Below are 25,110 nucleotides of genomic sequence, written 5' to 3'. Positions count from 1 at the left end.
AAACCTGTTTTACATTATGAGGGTAACTGAACACAGCTAACAAATAGATATATAAAAAAAAGAAGCTATTTGGTGATAAATGTTTTTTGTTTCCTATTCGCTTATGAAAAAATAAAATAAAATGTCGCGCGTTGACACTGCATGAGCCCCAGGCTGTTAAAAATAATACATTCATTCTTAGAATAGGGGGAGGGTGAATTTTCTGTGTTTAAAAAACCAGCAGCATTACAGTCATAAAACTACAGGGGTACCTGCACTTGGGTGTGAGACCTTTTACAAATGTAAACCCACCTTTTGAATGCGTTTAATGCACAGATAAAATGCAGGAACACGCCCGACGGCTTGCTGTTGCTATAGTAACCCATCCGTACCCAGTTATGCTACTCCACCTGAAAAACCTACAACGCATCGTGTCAATGCTTAACGTTTTACAGCTACACACATGTTACGTAATATTTTATAACAATGCTTCTTTCTATCTATCTGGTGTACCCCGCTCTATTATTATTTAGTTATTACATTTATAGAATTTCCTTTTGCTGAGCATTTTTAATGACGTTTGAAATCAAGTGTCCATAAAACTTGGCGACCCTTTTGTTGGCGGAGATGCTTACATTTTTGAAATATTTTTCTAAATATCACTCGCATAAACTTATGTTTTTATTTTCTTGTTTATTTCCCGAAGGGAACAGGGGAGGAACGGCATAAAACGGCAGTCATTAAAATAGTTTTAATGGAATTTGACCCGTTAGGCAGTCCATGTGCTCTTCTATTGTACAGTGCCTTGCCCCCCCCTTTTCCTCCATCAATTTTTTTTTTCTGTGTTTTCTCTCCCTACACCATCCGATTTGGAATAATTTTTTTCTTCTCAACAGCGGAAACACCCTTACGTTTTATTAATGATCCGATATAAAGTCGTTGTTGACTTTGCAAAGCTTACAAGCCAACAAAAAGATACTTTCGAGGTGAAAAATAAGAGAAAAAAATGAGCTTAATTGTTTTGGTAAGACAAGGGTGCATAAATAAATTTTATTTTGTTAAAATACTGTTTCTATTTTAATGCAGATTTTTCTTTTTTTTAAATCTGTACAAAATCTATTCGTTGTAAAGTGAAATAAGCCTGAAATTAATAATGAATGATGTTTGACAAAAGATTTTTATGCTTTAGAATTTAGAGTGTAGATCATGTGTGAGCAAACTGTTATATCCCGTCCATATAAATTTAAATGATCTTATGCCGTACCCTAGATGGCATTTAACACTTTTAAAAACATTAAACTCGCAGTATTTTATTTAATATGAAGAGCTTTCTGCTTTGGGGGGAAAGGGTGAAAAAACTGCGGATTTAACATTGATGTTACCATTATTTTTTTTTCCAACCTTATTTTTTATCTACTCGAATAAAGGCGATGGGATCTGAATTTTCCCTCCAAATTTTTGCAACTTATTTGATGTACTTAAAATTTTGTAATAAAGGTTTGCTAAAGATAATTTTTTTAAAATCTCAGCTTAATTTTTTTGTTGTTATTGAACTTAATTATGATTAAAAATATTTTTATAATAAAAAACCTTTTTTTACAAATCCGTAAGTTCTGTCGAATATTCATAATAAAATTAACTTCCTGATATGTGTGCCAGGAATTTGCATTTATCATAATTCATTGTCAATGGCTAAAAAAAGTGTTCAATTTGTTAAAGTTTAGTTTTGCTTTTTGTTTAAATCTCAGCCTAAAATGAGCAACTTTCGTTCAAGGAACTGACTTATTTATTCATTAAACGGTATTTAGAAAAATAATAAAACAATCAATGGTGTAGATTTAAACGTTACTCCCATATCTAAAAATATTTTAAATTGATGAAATGTTTTTTTTTCTTTCAATGATACGATTGTTTAGCTGCTTCAGAATTTTATAAATACTATTCATTGATGCGAAATTACATAATAGTAAACATTATCTAATGGTTCACGGTCTATATTTCAACATATGTTGTTTATAGAATGATAATGCTAAATATAGTAGTACAGTTAGCTACCATTTAATAGATTTAATTGAATGGCTCTCTACCTATTTCATATTTCAGTGCTCTTAATTCTATGGATACATATATATACATATCTATACACTTAAATTATAATAGCACTGTTCGTATTGGCATTACGGAACTGTTTTCTTTTAAATTTGTAATATTTATGTTTATCTCTAATATTAAGTACTATATTGTTCAACCTTTGCGTGATTAACCCGAAATATCTAATTTATTTGAACTGGTCACTTTCTGATACATCAAATCTGTTACTGTGACTTTCAATATGATAAAATACACTGGAGAAACGCACCATTTAAACATGTTTAAATGGTGCTTTTTAACACTTGACTATGTTTAACTATATGAACTTTAACATTAATTAATGCACAATTGCTAAATTTTATTTAATTACACTAAATTTGGGTGCAGCAGCATGTAGTGATTTGTGATAAATTTATTTAATTGTTTAAGTGATAAATCGTTCCTAAGTGAGTTTTTTTTTTTTTTTTTTTTTTTTTTTTTTTTTTTTTTTTTTTTTTTTTTTTTTTTNTTTTTTTTTTTTTTTTTTTTTTTTTTTTTTGTGCTTCTATTTTTGATTCTTTTTTCTCTGGTGCTTTTTTCGGTTACAATCTATACAAACCCATAAATTCCATTGCTTATCTATCAATTTCACAGAAGAATTTTGCCAACTTAGAATGAATTAATGTGTTTGCTTATCTATAAAAGTAAAAAATTAACAGTAAAAAGCCTCTCCTTTAGATCTTGTTGGAAAAAAATTAATTTCAAAGCGCATTAATATAGAAAAATCGTCTATTGTAGTAAGAATGGAAACTGCATACAAATATTAAAATCATGTAATATCTTCAGTTTCTGTGTCTTACTTAAAATTAATAAAAACTTAAAATCAAGCCATTTTTAAGTTTTTATTTATTTATTGTTTTTTTAAGTTGGCTAAAACGTATTATTTCATTTTATTTTATAACCGTCGCTGAACCCAACCTTTGGGTTTACGACAACTAATGTTCAACTCCGTAGCCTTGCAAATTTTGAACCCAACTCAGAAGACAAGGGAAATCTTGGATCAAGTATTGGGAGAAATTTTGCCTTCATGGAGGACTTTTTGATGGTACTAACCTGCATTTGCGTTGCATGGAGAGGGAAACTACGAAAACCTACCATGGTTAGACTGACGGTTAGGGGACTCTAACCCATGATCCGTCTACCACTGAGGATATTTTACGTCAGCACTGTGGTCGGTGCAAACCGGATGCGGAATTCATATCGAACAGCCTTCGCTGGGATTTGAACCCGGTTCACCTCATTAGAAGGCGAACGCTCGATTCTCTGAGCCATCACGTCTCTGGCTAAAATTTGTTTCATGTTTGAATATAAGTTTAATCCTAATCAATAATTTAATTTTTTTAAGCTCGCGCAATGTCTTTAAAAAAAAATTTTTTTTTTCTCCACTTTTTCTAATTTTCATTGTACAACTAACTCTTCGCTTGTTTTGTTAGAACAGTACGACCTAGAGTTTACGACGTGAAAGTGGTTTGCATATGAACTCAACCTACATTCAACCCAAATTTTCCGGCGTTTACATTATATTTTCAGCTATTTACAAATATTTTCAATGGGGTAGGATTCTTTTTCACTATATTGTTATTCCTTTTAATATCTACTATATATTTAAAGCCTTATTTTTTTTTTTTTTTTTGAGAAATGCAGCGTATCTAATCGAGAGTACAGTATTGCTCCAATATTCTTCTGTAGATTCATGTTCACACTTAATTTGAATACTGTCACAAGTTTGGCACACTTTTTCACCGGGAAACTTAAGCATTTCTCTACTGTGTGTTGTATCAGAAATGATGAGCAATTTAATATCTTCACTTTAGTCTAGCACCATTTGGGAAAGATATGCTACACAAGAATTTTAATTAATGATTTCAAAGTAACCCGATGTTTGAAAGTTTATACTCGGTAGTACGTAATTTCTAACTATGCCATTTCTGTCATCATTTTTTTTGTTTTTTGGACTGTAAGCTTGAATGGTATAATAGGCGAAAAATGTGTTTAAATAAAATAAAAACCTATTTTCATTAAATGTTCTTGTTCTACTCCTCCATTTTTTTCGGGAAGGTGCGGAAAAGTTGCCTTTTTCCCCCTGGCGCCAACTGAATTTAGTTTCAACCTCACGTTATCACGGAAGAAATGAAATTCAACAGGTAGGTACCACACAGGTGTGTAACATCTTATAAAGCACCTCATCCCCTCAATGTCCCCCAACCCTCCCAGATCTCCGATTCCAAGTAAAAGTGGTAAAAGCAGAGGCTGAGAAGCTACTCTATTCCAAGACCACAATTACCGCAAATCTATTGAAACTTACCGCCATACTTTGCCCTGATTTTTAGATGATTCCTCTTCAATCAATTTCTCCCACCTCCCTCCTTTTAGAAAAGTAACTATTTCGATTTCTTTTCCCCTTCCGGATGAAGACTGTCTTTCTCCCCTTTTGCCTTCGGGGGTATTTTTAAGGTGTCCCCTTCAAGGTCAGGGGTATCAGGGGATTGATTTGGAATGTTGTCTTGATATTTTCCTCCTTTTTTTTAAGATCTGGAAGTCCCCTTTTCTGAGAAATTGGTTGTCATTGCAACCACAGTTTTCTGGAATCAGGTTCTTTTTTAAGGGGCAGTAAACTGACCGCAGGGAACAAGGAGATGTGTATTTATTATTACTTTTTGAAGGGGCTATATATAAGTTTAACTTCCAAAATTTTAATGAAAAGTATTTTTTCCTTTAATGCATTTTTAATTAGTTATTTTCTAAGTTTAAAATATTTAATGCTTAACAGTATATGAATGCGAAAATTTAAACCTTTTAAGAAATAAATGGTTTATTCTAATTTTGTCCAGGTTGACCAAATGTTTTCTCAAATTATTAACGCTTAATATGCGTTTGCTTTTAGTTTTAACTTTTATTTACGAGTGAGCCTTTTTTTTCCGTAAAATAAAATTAAAGGATTGTTTTATTTTTCTTTAAATTGAATTTTTATTTGGATTGATAGGTGTTTGCTCAAAATTCCAATGTGTGATAAAAAAAAATCTTTATTGCAAATTATCTACGACTTGTTCGGGGATGTAAATTGTAGATAGATGAATAAGTCACATCAAATACTTCTGTTGCATCCTCAAGTAATTTTAAAATATACCATCTTGATAAATCAGGCTTTCTTTTTTTCCGTTATGGGTCAGATAACAAATATTTCTAAAAAAAATTTTTCTCATTTTTAATTTCCGATTTTTCTTTTATATTAATAAAAGCATTAAAATTAACTAACATGAACAGAAAAAAAAATCAAGCAGGGAGTTTGAGGTGAGAAATTCTATAGAGACTGTTGGCCTTTATTTAACTATTTTTGCATTTTCAATAGAGTTCCACTTAATATTTGGCAAAACTTGAGAATACTTTTCAATTCTTTGGCGTTATTTTACGTTTAAGCGATCTTGCAGAAAGTCTGTTACCTTATATCTAAAATAAAAATGTCCGAAACTGTAATTACCATGTTTTTCAAATATTTTTGTAATGACTTTTATGGTAGAGAAATTTTTTATGATTAAGTTGATATTTAGGACTTAATTATAACAAATAAAATCTAGTTCAGTATTTATTCAAAATATAGTCTCACAGCTGTTTAAAAATGCTTCAGAAATTTTGAATTTGTTCATGATTTATTTCAGCAATGATGAAAAATACTGACTATAATATGGGAATAAAATCATCAAATTGAAATAATTTTTACTAATTAAAACTAAGACATAATTTGCTTATAAGAAGATGCTGCTCTGTATTTTTATTTGTTAGATAATTATGATAATATCATAATAGAAGAAAAATTATGGAGGAGAAAAAAATAATTAATACCGTTGAGTTTCTTTTCCCTGGACAAATGTCTTTAGAGACAGATTTCATTAATGATTGAAATCTTATTCCCTCATTTTTGAAGTTTCAACAAAGTATATATATATATATATAAATTTTTCTAGAAAAAATAAGGGATTATAAAATGAGAGAGAGCCTAGATAAATTTTGCCTTTATTTTATTTTGAAATAAATTTAAATTTATTTTAAATTAATTCTTTAAATAAAAGGTTTCAAGTAATTAGTATGGATAATCAAGCCTTGATTATCGTTTTGCAATGTTTAAACTTTTTTTAAACTTTGAAATTTAACTGTTTTTAATGTCTTAATTGGTGCACAGATTAGTGCTTTAAAGAAATAATCGAAATTTTTTTTAAACATTCATGATTTACATACTTAATTGGCATTTTTTTTATTTTATCCAAAGGCGAAAAATTTCCTTTTATTTGAGAGAGGCGTTTATCTAAACAATGTTCTTAAAATTTATGCAACATTGTGATAATATTATTACTAATGAAATTCATCTTATAGTCGTTTCTATAGTTTTTATTTTATAGCTACAATCGGAGTATTTTAAAATGATGAGCCTTTTTCACCAAATTCAAGGGACTCTGCATTTCATCTTTTTGCAGGGATTCTGCAGTTTATCATTCCTTTCTTTTCCACTTTCTTGTATTTTATATCTAGGTGCATCTCCCCTATTTTTTTTAATATGGGGCTACCAGAAAATCGTAGGGGCGACACAGTACTTGTATCAGCCTGTAATGACCCTTCCCTGCCTTGTTTTACCCATCCAAACTTTTCTCCCAAGATTTTAGATTTGGCGTAACATCTTTATTTGGGGAATTTTAGTCAATATACATATTTTTCAAGAAGTTTTATTTTTTGCTCCGCTGTGGATAGTTCTTAAAATAGTTTTCAAAAATGTAGCATATTTTTCTTTAAAAAATATTTAGCTCTTTCAGCAAATGTGTATTATATTTTTTTGAAATAAACAAGTGATTTAACCGGACTGATTCAATTAAAATTTTGAATATTTTTGACCTTAGAATTTGATAAAATGTGAATCAGGAACCCTCATTTTTAGTTGCAGACACGGAATTTTTATCATTCATCGAAAGGTACTATTTTAGTATCTGATATTTACATTGTGGTACTTAATTAAAAGTGACTGTAAAAGCTTACTTTCATGAAAACTAAGTATCCACATAGTTATGAAATTTTCGGAATCCGCGTTTATTGCTGCAGGTTTGTATATGTTTTTCGATTTATATCTGTGCTAAAACATGAATGTTTGTTTTTTTTATTTTCATTTGTTATTTTCAATAATTAATGCAGCACGTCACCTAATAAAAATAACTTTGAATAAGAATTTTATATATTTCTTGTAAAATTAAAATCAAGAGTCACATTAAAAATGAATAGTCCAATGAATGATTTATAAAAAGGGACGCCCTTAAAATTGCTAATTTTTTCCTACTCTATAATATCTAATTACATTTAGTGGAAAAACCATCTAAATTAATTTTTATTTCTATACTTTAAATCAGAATTAGTTGAAGTTAAATGACTACTCACACATACATTTAATATGTTAAACGTATACAAATAAATTGTCTAGTTACTGAGATAAGAAAAAAATATGCTTATACCATTGGCTGTGCCTTTTCTAAAAAAATATTTTTTTCCTCCATCAAAAAGATGAGCAACCTATGATGTAAAATTTAAGATAGTCAAGCCATTCTTATTTTCGTTTACGCCAATTTGGCGACGAATTGTAGGAGCAATGGCAACCTAGAGAAACGTGGTTTGTGGCGTCCAAGGGTCGTCTCTCTCCTTGAGTTAGGAGCATTAAGAAAATTACAGATTACCTCCTAGATTACCCCATGCATGCTCTTTGACTGATCTGTCTTTCTGTTGGGCGGGTAAGCAAAATTTGTTGGGGTATCAAAACGGGCTGAGGGGGTTTCGGGGTCGACATTAAATAAGGGGAGGCAGTGGGATATCTCTGCACCCCACCCTGATTTTCCTTATTCGTATGATTTTGTAGCGGACAGTAAAATTACTAACCGATTATTTCGTGCGGCGTGTTTTTATTTCGTATTTTTCGTGTACTACTGCTGCTACTTTCTTTTAAGTTAGATGGTTGATGGGGCTATTATGTTCTCAGCCACTTGTATGCTCTATGGTTACTTCAAATCCTTTTATCCACTTTTTTTTTTAACCCTTCACATTTTTTTTTTCTTTTTCAAATATTTTCGACGTAAAGGGTAATATTTTCTTCTATTTTTGCTATTTTGTGATTTTCTTTTTCATAATTGAAGAAGATTAGTTATAAAAAAAATAATGCACTTTCTTTTTTTTCTTTTTTTCGTAAAATATGAGATAATTTATATGGAAAATAATTACGACTCTTTCAAGTAGTTGCATTATTTTTGTAATTGGAAATTTGCATAAATTTTAAAATTCTAGTCTAATTGCAAAAATATCCTTGAAAATACCTGTTATAAAGAAAATGGCCAATTGTTACAATTTTCAAAAGTTAAATATTGCACGTTTAAACTTAATGCTAGGTTAAAAGTTAAAACCTTTATCACTGTAAAATTTGCCAGAAAATGCATGCTTGGCTCCGTATGATTCGTGTTTGGCTCTTGGTAATAATCTTTGGCTTAAAATTGATATGTGTTTGACTCTTGGTGATATTGCAAAAATATCTTGATATTGCTTGTGCTCAAAATTGTAAAATAATGATGAGATTTACACTTTTTTTAATACATTTTTTTAAACTCATTAGTTTGATATTTTAAATAATTGGTATTTAATAAAACTCATAGAAAGTTAAAATTTTTCATGTTTAAAAATTGAGTTTTTGTGATGATAAAAAAGGCTAGTTAAATACATAGTTTTTATTTAATTGTATGCATTTAATAATAATTTTTATTGAATTCCCTCAAAACCCTAAGCAGATTAAGTTACGTTAACAAACAAATATTACGTATTGTCTCATTTTCATTGTTTGTGTCACTGTCTTCGTAATTTCGACGTTTAAATTTAGAAAAATTGACTGGAAAAATTGAAATCGGGGAACGTCAACTGCATGCTGTCTAATACAGTTTAAGCCTTCTTCCACTCTGAAAATTGTATCTTCATCCACTGAGATCTGCGAAATTGAAGGATAATTTAATGTCATGCAAGTAAACTTTCTTCCAGTATGCAATTCAATTTAAACGGATAGTTTGTTTCGTCAGTTATGATGAAGATGCTATTCATCAATAAATAGTATGAAAGCTTATCCAAGCTGTTGTAGTTCAAAGGATAGAGCGTTCGCCTTCATGAGGTAAACCAGGTTCAAAATCCAGCTGTGGCTGTTTGATACAAATTCTGCTTCCGACTCGCACTGACCACAGTGCTGACCTAAAAATATCTTCAATGGTATACTGATCATGTGTTAGAATATCCTTGTCTACCATGTCCGGCTAACCATTGGAGGGTTTCCTCTCCATGCAACGTTAATGCTGGTTAGTTTCACCAAAATGTTCTCCACGATTTATAGAAGTTTTAAAAAAATATTTGTATACTTTTATAATTGCTTGAACCAGGAGTTCCATTGTCTTCTGGTCTGGGTTCAAAATTACAAGGCTACAGAGTTGAGCCGTAAACTCAGAATTGGATCAACTGTTCATCATCGGTTGTACAAGGAAGCTTATCCACAAAAATAAACAAGACGGTGGAAAAGTGATGCTATAAAAATTTATGCAAATAATCGCTGTATTGTAGCAATCAAAGTGAGTAAACTCGAATTGAGCTAATGAGAGATCTGTTAATAAACCTTAGTCCTTTTTTTTTTAGAGTTTTAATGATGGTATTCCATTATTTGTAATTTTAGCACTTCAGTATTGTGTAGAATATTTAGATGAAACAAATTCTCTTTCAAACAGATGTTGGCTCCTCGTGCCAAGAATTTTGACTGAGCAACTCACTGAATTAGATATGTCTAGTCGTTGACTCTACGAATCAAAAATGTCTTCTTTTTTTTTTTCTGGCACCCAGATGCGAAGTAACCTATAAATCATTTTTCTGACATAATATGGTGATGAATGACATTTAGTGAAATTCTTATTCTTAATGTATGATGTCACTCTGTACTTCTTTGAATTTGCTACGCAATTCCAAAATAAATAGGTGGATCTTCGCATACAGTTGTTTTATAATTAATGAACTGAAAAGATTTTTCTTTATATATTTATCTAATTTTATCATGCATTAGAAACGTCAATTTCTTACGCATTTGTTTGAGTTTTTCTGCGGTTTTACATCCATTAATCTTTTTTATTGACATTAGAGATGAGATTTACGCTTAAAATATTTATCAACAATTTAAATCGCACAATTTCAAGCTCTGTTCTTCGAAAGTTTGCATTTAGTATTTTTTTTAAAAATATACATAACAAATTTTTTTTTATTTGTTTAAACTTGTCTAATAGCCTGCAATAGAAATTAATAAATTAGTTACTTATACCGTAATTAAAATCGTGCGCGAAGTTTGGCATTGGCTAAAAACTGAATTAAAATACCAATAGTGTTTTTTGAAGACTTTTTATGCAATAATTTTTCTAGTGCAAATAAATAAACGCATTTATTCTGCAAAATACAACGCAAATGCTTTAATTGTTGCTTCACGCAAGCTCTTTTATGTAATTTGTGTTGGATTTCAAAAACAGTAACAATTAAAGTTTTGCTAATGTCTTTAAATCTAGAGAGTTCCGTAATAAATTTTGGATATTTCGGAATATAAAAGACAATCTTCCTATTGGTGAAATGTGTACTCAAAAATTCATTAGACATAATAGGAATTCCTTTTTCCTCATAAACTTATCAATGTATTTCGCTTTCTACAACTTTACTTCAATTATTTTATGAGTTACTCTTTACTCGCGATATAAAAAGAAATATTACAACTAAGACCGTGTTTAAAACCATTTTAACAGTTCCTACTTTTATATATATATATATATATATTTCTAAAAATTGGTTTTGCAACAATCGAGATGCAACTTTCTTCATTGCATCATCTCCGAACACAAAGCCATCTATTTCTGTGATACATGGTTTAATTAAGATTTTTTGCAACAGTTTGAAGCTCGAAAAATCCTGTAATTTAAGGAATCCTGTAATTTAGGTAACCTACCTAAATCCTGTAATTTAGGTAATTCATTTATGTTACGATTTTGCATATCACGAGAAAAAAAAAAGGAAAGAAATCTTAACTCTTGGAGCCCCTGAGTCTTTTCTTATGGATCCTAGGGTTACGTAGAACACCTTTGAAAACCTCTGATTAAAACCAATTTTATCCAATGCCCCAGTGAAAATCAGCCTTGCTGATCAGTCAGCAGATATACCGACAAGATTTACTGAGGTGATTTTAAAAGTAAGAACGAGAATTGAAACTGAGTAATATTTCCGAGACATTTATTTCGAAATAAATAATTATAATGAATAAATGAAAAAAATCAATATACTTATAATGCCTAAGGTTCCTGGGAAGAGACAGACTGAACAAAATTAACGAAAAAAAAAATGGTTCGTATCAAAGGGCATTAATTGCCTTCAAACAACCCTCCAAATGCGGATCCTGTTCACGAGATCGCTTTATTTCTAAAGAGTCAATGTTTCGTTAATTGAAAAACAGAACGCAGTATCAACTCTCACCCAGTAATAGCCCACGATGTCACGAATTTTGACCATTTGCTTATTTCTTCCTCCCCTTCATTGTAAAAAGGGATAACAATGAAGTTATCATGATGTCCTTTGCCTTTCATCGATGGTCCAAACTTTAATTATTTACTGTTATTGTAATCTTGGTGGCAAAAGTTTTTTTTGTTTTGTTTTTCTCTGAGTGTATAATTTCAGAGTGTAATAATTTCCACTCGCGAATTAAATTTTGAATATCTTATTATATTCTGCTTTCCATTAAAGCCTGTATAAGAAACGTGAATGCCTTTTTTATTGCTAACTTTTTTTCCCTCACGTTTGTTAATGATATTTAAACCTTTTTCTTTTTCGTTCAATGCGTGCATTAGTTAAAATTAAAATTTTCTTCAGCAATATTTTTTTTTAGTGTTGTTAGTATTGTCTCATCAGAGTGTTGGAACAAACCTATCGGATATTCGTAAAGCAACTGTGCAGTGGTAAGGGATGATTTTCTATTTGAAGTCATAGTTTTGACAGTAAAGCTTGATATAAAACTTGTGAAAAATACCATTTCAATCTATCAGACTTTACAAGGCTTGAAAAAATTAATGAAACATTTTAAAAAAAATAGCTTAAACTAAATCCTGAATTGAAAAAAGGAAATCCTGTGTCAGTCAAAACATTCTGAGTGATTTTAGACAAAATATAAAGAAGTACTTAGACCTTTTCAACAAAAATTATATTTTAAAGTGATTTTTCTTATTGATAATTTCTTTTAAATATATATATATANTATATATATATATGCATATTTTAAAACTATATGATTTAAATTTTTCATTTGAGGATGAAACTTTAAAGTACAAATTTTTAAAACCTACATGGTACACTTAATGAAACTGTGCATTAGTTTAGCGTTTTATAAATTATTATAGCATCTATAAAATATGTGACCTAGTATTCTTGAATTTGTTTCCTGATTTTTCTAGATGAAACATTTTCTTAAGCTAAATTAGTAAATTGATATTTCAGCAAATAAATACAGTAATGTGTAGCAGTGATCAGTCTAATCATAAGCCAGAAAAAGGAAAAACAAATTAAAATGCTTGGGATAGTAAAAAGTGTTAAATCTTTAAAAATGATGATTTTTTTTTTTTTTAACTTTCTTTAATTTAAAAGAAAAAAAAACCTTTAAGAATATTTGAAACCCTTAAAAATAAAGCGATTGTCAATTAAGTGGTCAACTAAAAAATTATGTATCACACTTTCATTTAAAAAAAAGTGTCTTAAAGATACAGTGTCCATATAAAAACACCAATTCAATGAGAAATAGTAAACGTTTAGTATTTGATGCAATATTCAAGATATATAGCAATATTCAAGATATATACCTTTGCAATATTCAAGATATCATAGCATTAGTTTCATCATCAACTGCAACAAGGACATCAAACGGAACAGATTCAAATAGAAGCAGTATTTAAAGAAATTCAAAATAAGCAAAAGAAATATAACCTACTTTGTTCATCCTCCTTTTATATAAGTTTAATATTGATATGTACGCATTCATATTTATTTTTTATAAACATTTATTCCTGCTTGGCAAAAAATGCTATCAATTAATTTAAATATTGTGTTCTTTCTGTGGTTAAAATGATCATGCAATTTTTGAGAAGACTTTTCTAAAATTAGTAACCCTCTGCAAGTTTATTTCTGAAATTAATTTAAATATTGTGTTTCTGCAATCATGCTATCAGTAGTTTTTTTCTTCTTTAGAATGGTTGTCTAAAATAAATAATTCTGATATATTGTTATATTGTTTTTAAATATTGTGTTTCTACAATTCTACCACCAGTAGTTTTTCTCTTCTTTCGAATGATTGTCTAAAATAAATAATTCCGATTTATTTGTCAAAATTTATGTAAATATTGCTTTCTTTCTAAAGTTTAAATAGTGTCATAAATGTAATAAAATAACTAACGGGTTAGTTTTTCCTACAATAGTAATCTTCTTCAGGTTCATTTTTCCAAACTATTATAAATATTGCGTTTTTTTGGAAGTTATTCCTGTTATGTAACTTTTCGGTGGCTTTTCTTTAGAACGATTGTTCAAAATTAATAAGAACTTCTCAGGTTTGCAGCTTCCACAAAGATCTTAAAACTCAATAAATTCCCAATCGATTCAAGGTTTGTACTTTAATTAATCCATTTCAGATCGGAGAACTGCTTAAAATCATAACTGCCATTAATAAAACTCTATGAGTAGTTTGAAATAATTCTGACATGTAAGCCTAAGGGGATTTTCTACCCAGAATTTCTGAACGAAATCCCAATAACCAATCGTACGATTTTCGAAAATAAATCTTCACTTGAATGCCGTTTAGAAGTTACATTCACAATATTGATTCGCATCGTGATGTGTTTTATGCGATTCGATCGAACATAATAAAGAATAAAATTACAGTTGAGTGAAAAGGTTATTTTAATTATTGAAAGTGGTGTTCTAAAGTGGAATAATTTTTCCCCCGCGGGGATTTCGGAGAACAAATTAGAGCATTTATTTGCCTATGGTATTGCAAAAAGGAAAGGATTCTTCAAAACTATTTACTATTCGAGCATTTTACTATGTCAAATGTAAATAATCGTGAAAATTTCATTTTCTAATTAACTTTGCTTATTTTTTAATGGGTATTTTTTTGGTCCAGAAAGGGGCGGGGATTAAAATAGAGATAATCTTATAATGAAGTTTGGATAATCAAGCCTATCTTAATTATAGCTTTATTATATCTATTAAATGAAAAATTTGCCTGGCAACGAAATGGCCTTCCTTCATGCAGTACAAAATCTTTCCCAGCTTTGCATTAAAAATTCGTTCGTACAAAAGTATTTTTGACTTAAGTTTTTTTTTTTTTTTTTTTTTTTTNTTTTTTTTTTTTTGTTAAATTTTTGTTAAATTTTTTTCGCCATTTTTTGATTCAAAAAGTGGTAATACATGTCATTAAAAAACATTTCCATGTTTAATACAGCTATGCAGAATGGTAGAATATAGTATAGAGCATAATTTTTGCACAATTTTTAAATTATGTTGTTATAGAAGGGAAATAGGTTTTGTTATCTAGCTACAAATTAAGAGAAATAACTGTTTTGGTTGTAACTATCATAGATAAAATCTCACAAAATTTAATTTTAAACTTAAAAACATATTGAGGTACAGATGCTAAAATTATAAGCTCCCAAATTCTTATTTTATTGAAAAATCTTGTTTATATATTATTGCAAATGCTGATCATAAAATATGTGTTAAGTTTTTGGAGCCATATAAAGGTAATCGATTTATATGATGCTAGCTTGAATGCCAGGCAGACCTGCCAACTCTCAGGCTTTAGGTCTGGGTTTCAGACTTACGTGTACAATCTTAGCACCTGAGGCTACCCAGTATTTTCTCAGGCTCTTTTTCATAATAAGTGAATGAATCGAAAGATCCGTGTACAGTTTGCATACAGTTATACAGTTTCTTTATTTTTAGAATCTCATTATTAATTTTTTTTTTAACATTTTGAAAGGTTAACTGAACTAAAAAAACGATTAAAGTGTAAACAATATTTTAACAGAGCCATTTCTCTTAGATATGCAACTTGTGAGAGAGTATTTAGCTACCTAACAAAAATCCGGGCTTAATTCTGCTCTTGCCAAAACAAACTGGAGAATTTGTTGACTGCAAAAGTCAAATCATTTATTTAATTTTTTTTTTTAAAAAAGATTAATTTACATATTTTTAGGGATAAAAAGTTACTTATATAAGCGTAAAAATGCATAAATTTATTTCCTTATTTTTATTATTTTTCATTGTTTGCTTATTGAACTATATACCATGATAACAAGAACTCTCAGGCATTTTGAGTTTCTAAAGGTTGGTAGGTCTGCTCAAGCCATGTGAAAAAAATATTGAGAAGAAAAATTATTTCATGTAATTTTATCTGGTAGTCTTTTCTAATACAAATTTTAAAAAAATATATCTCAGTTTAGTTGAGTCACTTCTGATTTTGTCTTTTAATTCTATAATTATTACCAAGTATTTTTTTTTTTGTGCTCCTGTAATACTTATATGCATTGCAAACTGTTTAGATACGGAACGATTAAAAGAAGAACAGTACAGAATTTTGCGCCAACTTATTGACTGTTTGAAATTTATTAGCAGACAAGTAAATTTTTTCAAGTTTCGCTTAGTTCTTCATTAAGTAACTTTAAAATAAAAAATAAAAAAAAACTGTTTTGAATTTTTTTTAATTACATGAAGTCAAGAGTTTAATATTAAACAGATCTCGTCTCGCACTTTGCAATTGAATTGAATTTTTCCTCCTCAGCGCCATAAATCTATTCTTTTTTAAGCGAGACGCATTAAAACCCTGCTTCATTTCATTTCAAATTGTTTCTCATCCAACTCACAAAATTAAAAAGATAAAAAAAAGATTCTTCAACTGAAAACGAAAGAATTTTCCAAAATTATAAATTGAAGGAAAATTTGTTCTCTCAGAAACAACCAGGAACTTGATGGAAGGAAAAAAAATAATAAAAACTTCACATCTTTTGCGAAAAATTTTTTTTTCTCCACCGTTTCTAAAAACAACTAGAAAACTATAAATATGAGATCAAAAGAGGAGAGATTTAACAAATCTAATTAACATTTAATTGCAAAGCAAGGTATAAAAGAATGCAAGAAATCTAACTTACTACATTAGGGCTCAATTAGAACAAACAAGAAAATTCTCTCTTTACAATTATTTTAAATCCCCTGCCCCCACCGCTGCACGCCATCCACCATTTCAGGAGAAAAGTAAGAAAAACAATATCACCCTTTAACTCATTTATTATTAGATTTCTTTTTGTTTTTATAAATTACAATTAACCTTTTCTTTCTCGTTCATTTATAACATCTACGAATTCCTGAATCAGTCGCCTCAAAAACCGATCTGAGATAAATTAAGTAGATAAAGGGGGACCACACTTATTGAATGCGGACCGTGGAAAGAAAAAAAAAATCTCTTATTCAACCTTTAAAAAATAATGGTTCGTAAATATAACAAAAAGAAAAGTAGAAAAGGAAACTAAAATACGATTTGTGACCTTTTAATCTGACTTTGGAATCTCCAGTTAAATGTATCGAGTGAAGTAAATGGAATGGGAGGAGGAGGAGTTCTGTTCTTATCATTAAGTTCTGCGGGGAAGCTCCTACAACTGGTTTATTCGAATATACTCTTTTCAAAATAATTTTTTTGTGCTTTGTTTTATTCTTTAAATCTCGAGACAGCAATTGCCGAAACAAAAACCAAGATAGTATGCGCAATTTGGAATTTATTTAACAAGAGGTGATTTTTATTTTTGAATTTGGAGAAGATAAAAGTTACTTCTTCTAGTAAGGTATTAGCTTAAAAAAATGATTATAATTGCATTTTTTATAATTAGATTTTTTTCATATTTTTGCAAAATGTGTTAGTAATTCTGAATTTTATGTATCGTTATGAACTCATTCGGTTAAGGCTGTTTATTTTTCCGAGGACTCCGTTGTCAAATGGAATGATGCTTTTTTTCCGAATAATATGGTACTTTCATAGCTGCTGTGAGTTTGCAACAATTTATTACTCAATATTGTTAGGTCGAATTAAGCCTATCTACAGCCAGCATTCTCTATGCTTTTTTCCGAAAATAGTGTAAAATGTCAATATGGAGAAATGCCACAGTTTTGTGAAAATGAAAAGCGTTTCCGGTCGAATCTTTTTACTTAAAAACTAACTGCAATGCTGCATCACCAGGCCTCATAAAAATGTGCAAAAACTGAGAATAAAGCATTGATTTCGATAATTTTCATCTAGGGGGAGAAATGTCACCAAATCGGCAATTTTCAAAAAAGTTTAGTGACTTTTAAAATATTTAAGTTGTCTTCTGTTAATGTCTTATTGATATTTTTAAGTTACTTTTTTCGAACTTTAATTTATTTCTTCATTGTTTTATTCTTTAAATCTCAGAAAAACTTCATCGAAACAAATTAAACTTTGCTTCATGAGAGATGAATTCTTTGAATATGGAACAGTTAGTATTACTTCAATTTCTGAATCAATCAAGCATGAATGGTCAAGCATGATTTCTGCATAGAAGCTAATAAAAAATATCCACATTTTAGAAAATGTTAAAATTTTTAAACATCATTCATAGAAGATCGGCGAGCGTTTTTCGTATGCTTAATAACAGTAGAAGAAGCGCAAAGGAATGAATGCAATTATGATTTAAAAAAAATCAGAAATAAATAACGAATAGATTTTTTCCCTTAACAGATCATAGATATTCAGGTTTTTCTTCTGAATGAAACCATAAATTTTACAAAATATCTGCAATACTTATTAACATGGATAGTATATATTTTTCTTAACCCGTTTTTCCCCGCATCCTAATGCTAACTATAGGAGCATTTTTAATTCCTGATTGCATATCACAAAACAAGTAGTATTTTGAAGGCATATATATATTTGATAAAAATTATACTTTCAAGAAAATGATTCTATCTTTTTTTTCCTTATTCAAATAAAATTGTTCAATGAATGTCAGCTTTTACAAAGTTAAAATTTTTTTTTAATTATTTTTTTTGCAGAGATAAAGTAATCATAGCCCTATTCATTTTATTTCATCAAAGGCATTTGTGAAAATTCATTACAAAAAATAATTTCTAAGAATATAATAAACTTTTAACTATAATTTTTTTTAAAGAAACTGTATATATTTCAAGTTATGCTGCCCAAATTAGGTTTGCTTAACTTGAATAACCTATCATTGCGATTAAGCTACCCTTTCATCTGAATATTCCTTTTATAGTAAGCCAATAGATGTAAAACTTTTCTAAAGCGCATGTAATTTACTACAGAACGAAAGAAGAAAGAAAAAATGTATCGAAGAATGATGGAATGCATTTCATTCTGATCGTAATTAGCTATCCACTCTCACAAAGCAAGTGTGGTCCTTTTTTTTTCTATCAATTATTCGATCTTGGCTGCAGCATACGTTCGAGACCAATAAAATGTCTGAAAAGACGGAGCCAACCATATTTCCTCGCACCTTGAATGAATGATAACAGCAGATATTTTCTCCCATCGTCATTTGAGTGCTAACAAACGAAGCATTCTTGTAGAAAAAGAAATTGAAGGTTTGCTTTTGTGCAAGAGATCCAATAAGGTCACTGCTTAACTAGAGCAACCAACAATTGGAAGCATCGACAGGGTTAGAAGCAATAAATTAAGCGTCTTTAAAGGTTGCTTTTGTCCCTTCTTCCTTTTCCAAGTTTTGGAGCGGGTGGTGAGGGACTCCTATCTTTTTATTTCGGCGTTGTGCTCTTTTCTAGTACAAGAGATGCGAAGATAGTAAGCGTATAGTCGAGGGGATGGTTTTTGGATCGATACTAATGAAATCTTGATTAATCCCTTGGGTAGAAGATGTTTGGGAGTTGCTTTGTTATGCCCTGGAGCTTCAAGCGAGGGGTTATTTTGTGGAGGCCTTTGTCGCCAAATTTTCGTAACTTTTATTTAAGGAATTCGCCAATTATAGCTCACGGACTCAGAGGTTATTCATTTTCTTCAAATAATTCGTGATCATTGCCTGAAAGAAGTCCTGTCGTTATTTGATATGCAAGGTGTCTTTATAACCTTACGGGTAATAAGACTTAAGACACACAAAATATAGCTAATTTAAGCTGCTTCTATGTATGGAGTGAATATTCACTTTCAGCGAGTATTGAATAATTCGTGGTTTATTGCCTATCAGGGAATTATTCTCATAATTTGACGAGAAATAAAACCTAGTTTTGCAGGAAAAGAAGAAATTAACGTATACTTAAATTTTCGTAAGTTAATGTTTTTATCTTGCATGTGCAACAGGATTATGATTGTTAGATTTTATGCCAGTTAAGGGATGGAAGTATTGTTATTAAATATGAACAAAATGAAACTAAAACTATGTTAGAGTTATATTTTCTGCATTAAAATTTTATATTTATTTATTTTTCTTTTAAAGAATTAGCGCTAGTCATTTTTTTTTGTTTCAGCATTTTTTTAAAATTTTTTTAGGACAGGATTTAATTTCTTTTCTCCAATTTCATAAGTACTATTCTTGTCTAGATGAAACATGACATATTTAGTTTTTCAATGTGCAAAGGGCCTAGATTTTTAATATTTCTTTACTGCGATTATTAATATTTTTTTACTTTCTTGCATTTAAAAGAATAAAAATACTCGTTTACTTTAACAAATACATCGAACGGGAAAATGTTGCATGAGGTTACTACTGAGGTTTGAGGTTACGTTTTTCTTTTTTAAACATTTTAAAAAAATAAGCTAAAATCTGTAGGGATATTTACTATTTAGGGATTTATTATAAAGAGGGGAGATTAAACTAAAAAATACTAAAACTATTAAATTATATTTTTTAAATTTTGCAAAATTCACTCTACAATTCATCTTTTTTATAACTGTAGCCCAGTAAGTACCTCGAACTGTTTCCTTTATTGAAAAATCTACATATACTTCCAATGAATGACAATAACACTAATCCCTAAGCAAGTGATTCTAAAATAAAAATGATTAATTTCTTGATAACGTTTATCTTCAATTTTAAGTCTAAGTTTTGGATCAAAATAAAATGTATTTAAAAAAAATATGTTCATAGCATGAGATTAATATAAGAATCATTGTACATTCAATCGAAAACTAAAAAGGAAGAATATAAAAAATAAAATAAAAAATCACTCGCCAAATTTTACGCCAAGGCGAATATATAAATTCCCCAGTATATTTTATTTGAGATCATACGTTTTTTAAAAGAAAAATGCAACACGCGGTAATAAAGGCTGATCTTATATTCTCTTTTTCCTATTCAGCTGAGCTCAAAAACACAATGTTCTCTTCAGCTAATAAGCCTTAATCAGCTGCACAAATCTCTTTTTTTATTGGCAATGAACTGTAAAAAAAGGCAATTGGTTTTCTTTACTTTTTGCTACATAAAGATTCTATTGGCTATTTTTCTCATCTTTCAGCTATTCTTTGTAGGTAGTTAATCAGAGGAGCATATCGGGGGGGGGGGCTGCATTGTGCCTGCGCCTTGCAACCTGGTCGTTTATTCCCTTCCGGCGTCTTTACACTCAGTACTTCGAGGCTTTTGTGTTGAAATTGATATTTTTGCTTTCTTGCATGTGTCCCCCAATAACGTATTTTATCCAATCTATAGAATGCGAAATTTAAGTTTCTGCTACTATTCTATTTATCTGATAAAATTATTGTTCACGAAATCGGTCAATCTATTTATTGAATACGTTATATTTAATTTTTTTATCTTTCAATGCAGAAATTTTTTTTTACTATAGAGTTTGGAAATTTTTAGTCTTCATTAATCAGCTGAAATTAGAAAATTCAAAAGGAATAAAGAAATAAAATTACACTTCTTTAAAGATGATAATAATAATAAAGCGTGAAGAGTGATTTTATTTATTAAAAATTTTGAATTTAAAAAGATTTAAATTCGCTTTTTTCTCGGAAGGAGGAATTAAAAATAAAGTTTTTGTTAAAACATTTGAAATTCAGGACTTGAAATTTCATATGAAATCAGTGGGAAAATGGTTAAAAAATTTTTTTTTTCATTTTATGAGAAATCATCATGCAGACACATTTAAAAAAAGTCGTATAATTTCATTAAATTTAGTTGTACTGTTTTTAAATTACAATACAGAACTTTTTGGATTTATTTTCATGTCGGCTCTTGTATGCGCTAAGTGAAGTTGCAGCTCTTGCACTTGCAATAAGTTTAAAATATATGTGTATTGGCTTTGAGTTCGTCCCGTTGTAATAATGTTTTATGTCTTATGTTTCCCGTTGTATGTAATGTTTTTTTTTTTTTTTTTCCGCTTGTCATTGTCCGATTATTGCCAAAATTTGGCAGCTATTTCGGCGCATGTACTTACAAGGAAATATGTTTCAGATTTTTTTTTTTTCAATCTACTTTTCTAAGATCCTGTTTAAGGAAAAATTAATATTTAAACTTATGAAATTAAAAATAAATATGTGAACCATTTTATGCAATAAGAAATACTCATTAAGTGATATTATAACCGTTATTTTTTCATACTTTATCAAACATTTTTGAAAATTCTTACAACTTTCACTCAACTTAAAGTTCTTTTTCAGTTACTTGATGTAAATAAATACCACAAGAATATAATTCTGTGCATATATATAGATATGTAATCTTACAAAATCATGTCTTTTTAAAATGCAACAAAAAATTATTTTTGAAACATTCTTCAAGAGCTGAGCCATTTATATACTCTTGTTTTTAGCTGTTTTATTTGTTTATTTTTTACTGAAACCCTCTCACTTTTCGGGGACCAATGCTTGAAAGGATTTCAGTTGACCTTTCCCCTCAGGCGAATGATCTTTTGGTAATTATGTTAACCGCTTACTCTCCCCTTGCCATAAAGTGAATGTTTTCTCCTGTTTGCTTGCATTTGTTGAAATGGCAGGCGATGGGATATTGCAGATCCGGCGCCATTCTAAAGTAAGAAAATAATATTCTTTGTCTATGAATTTACTGCTTTCTTATTAACCTAATATATTTCTTATTTTAGATTTTCTTATTTGTATTTTATTCGGTTATTTAACGTATACCACAGGAATTAACGTATATACTAGGAATAGATTAGTATTAATTGCCTTTCAGTTAAACATCTGTCTTGATAAACTCTTGTCAAACGATTTCTTAAAATCTTCACTTTGCTTGTTAAATGATTACTTAAAAAGATAATAATTTATTGCCTTTTAATATCTTGTTATTTTATTAACTTCTATATCTCAAAATCATATTTTAATAATGTAAAATATTCATATTTTAATTGCTCATTTGATGCGAAAAAAGGCAAGGAATGTATCAGTATTAATTAACCTATATATGAACGCTGATCAAATGATTTTTTAAACAAAAAGAATATTTATCTTAATCACAAAACCATATTTTCGTAATTTCTTTTTTAAAATAAAAAATATTCCTCTTAGAATATTTCTATTTTAATTGCTTAGTAATATTTAGCAAAAGAATAAATCAAGGATAATTGTTGATTGACTTATAGGCAGTTGCTTTGATAAGATGATATATGCAACTGTCAAACGATTTTCAAATGATGTTGTCAAACGATTTTTGGAGACCTTTTTTTATTTCTCTGGCATTCTTTGATTTGCTAGTCATGTAATACAGTCATTCTTTCGCCTCTGGTATTTATTAATATTTTTGTTTATATTAAAGTGTAAATAATAAATTACATAAATAAATTAAATTTCTAGTATAGTTACTAGTAAATATGCCATGCTTTTCTTTAAATTTTGCTCTAAAGATTTATACATTTTTGATTTTGTTCTAATCACAAATAATATGCATATATTAAATGAAGCTAAAGCACTATCTTTTATTATTTTATCTTTTTATCAATTATAATTATCTGTCCAATTTAGATTTTGTGTCAGAAAATTTAACATTCGAACAAATTCAGTTTTGTCTAGTTATGTATTTATTTAATTCTATGTGTGTTAACAAGAGTATAGAATTTTACAGCTTTTAATTAAAATTAAAGAATGTGGTTATGATTAAAGCGAGGAAGTTGAATTTGGTTGAAAGTTTGCCTTTACTGAAAAGTTTTAAAAAAAAATTGAAATTTAATTTCGGTATTTTTATATTGTGTTTACGTGCAATTTTTTTTAAATCGTAAATATAATTTTCGATGGAATATTTTTGTCATACTGTATCTTAGTTATTATTCCATTCAAGTCTTATAACAGTTTAGAAATAAATATTTCATATCATTTTAACTTGTTACTGTAGACTGTTACAACAGAGGAATCATGGGGAAAAAGTGATTTAGTGGTATAAAAATTAATCCCACTTAACAAAACTTAATTAATGATACTTAGTGAGTAATCATCCGACTTATGTACGACAAATTAAAAATCGGCTCCTATTTATATTACCCTTATTTATGGCTAACAAAGCGTATCTTAGGAAAGTACCCATAAGCATTTAAAGAAGTTAATGTTGATATTTTAACATAGTAAAAGTAACATTTGCTATATTTAAAAAAATTGAGATCTACATCTGTTAAGGTTACGTCCGAACTTAGAAAAACAATAAGACTGTTTAGCTATTTAGGGTTTAATACTAAATTTAGGACTTTAATCGCCTTTAATATTCATGGTTATTATATATTTAATAGTAGTTTTCACTAAGTAATAATTCAATCCTAATTTTAAAATTTCGAAAATTATATGAACTTTAATATAATTGTCAATTATTGGTGATGATAAAAGAATATCAAATTAACTTTCAATTTAAAAGAAATTGCTGCATAATCTTCTGCTAATTATAATTATTATACACCCCATCTTTTTTTACAAAAAAGTATTGCTTTAATGTTATATCGAATAATCCATCCGTCGTTATAGTATATAAATTGAAATATATTTATGAATTCTTTAATTACTGACGTATATTAAACGAATTAATGAAAAATTTATTTTAATTAAAGGAGTTTAGTTTTTCAAAGTTAATAAGTAAAAGTAATTTTTTCTACTTATTTATTGAAATTTTTTTAACACCAACTATTAATTTTTATATGAACGATAAAAGAAAATAAGTTGATAATCATTTGCGAAATGTTTTTTTTTCTTTACATTTAAAGTTATATTTGGTCTGGCGAAATGAGATTCACTTCTTGTTAATCGATACATTTAACAAAAAGTCGAATAATAAATGGCAATGATAATAGTAATCGCAAGAGAATGAAAAAAAAAAAAGAGAAATAAAAAAAATGGCTTTTCGATTTGTACTATTAAAAAGTAGGAGACCCTTAATTGAAAATGTTTTAATGCAGGGAAAACATTTCCGTCTCCTTTTTATTATCATTTATTTTACTTTGTATACGAGCTTTTGATAATTGTTCGATTTCAAAAGTGGTCTGCACCCAAAAGAGAACAGGGGAAAAAATGTAATAAATAAAAATGAACCTACATCTATTAAAAAAATAATAAATGGTCTGTTCAATGTGTGGATACGATTCGGTACAAAAGGGAGAAAAAACATCAATAAAAGAATCAAGAATTCCAATGAATGAATGAATTGAAAAAAATATCACTGGTAAAACCATTATTTTTTGATTTTGATCTTCGTTTTAAGTACTTAGATAAAGGCTTGCATTATTCACTATCCATTTACTCTGTAGTCGATCAAAAGTACGTCTACAGTGGGTATAATACGCACACATACATACACACATGCCTTCGTTATTTCATTTCCAAAACAAATGGTTCGAATTTAATGAGTGACTATTATCCCTTCGCTTAAAGCCGGTCAGTCCCTTCCCCACCTCCACCTTTTCCTCTGTGATGCACTTGTATAGCTT

The 25,110-nt window shown here is 29.0% G+C and overlaps 1 protein-coding gene across 2 annotated transcripts in view; it reads left to right on the top strand.

Moving 5' to 3' along the window:
• Window positions 1–25,110, top strand: part of LOC139426036 (uncharacterized) — an 87,065-nt gene that overhangs the window by 36,834 nt on the left and 25,121 nt on the right. The window contains exon 1 of one of the 2 annotated variants that reach the window (XM_071183476.1): window positions 22,099–22,223. The exons of the other annotated variant lie outside the window; for it this stretch is intronic. Within the exon in view, the coding sequence (XP_071039577.1) occupies window positions 22,182–22,223 (42 nt within the window). The 5' untranslated portion in view covers window positions 22,099–22,181. Of the gene's footprint in view, window positions 1–22,098; window positions 22,224–25,110 lie in introns of those variants that run through there. 2 annotated transcript variants of the gene reach the window in all.

Source organism: Parasteatoda tepidariorum, chromosome 7 (genome assembly GCF_043381705.1).
Source record: "Parasteatoda tepidariorum isolate YZ-2023 chromosome 7, CAS_Ptep_4.0, whole genome shotgun sequence".
Classification (NCBI taxonomy): domain Eukaryota; kingdom Metazoa; phylum Arthropoda; class Arachnida; order Araneae; family Theridiidae; genus Parasteatoda; species Parasteatoda tepidariorum.
Note: the sequence above shows the minus strand (reverse complement) of the source record. Positions and strands in the feature narration are given on the sequence as shown.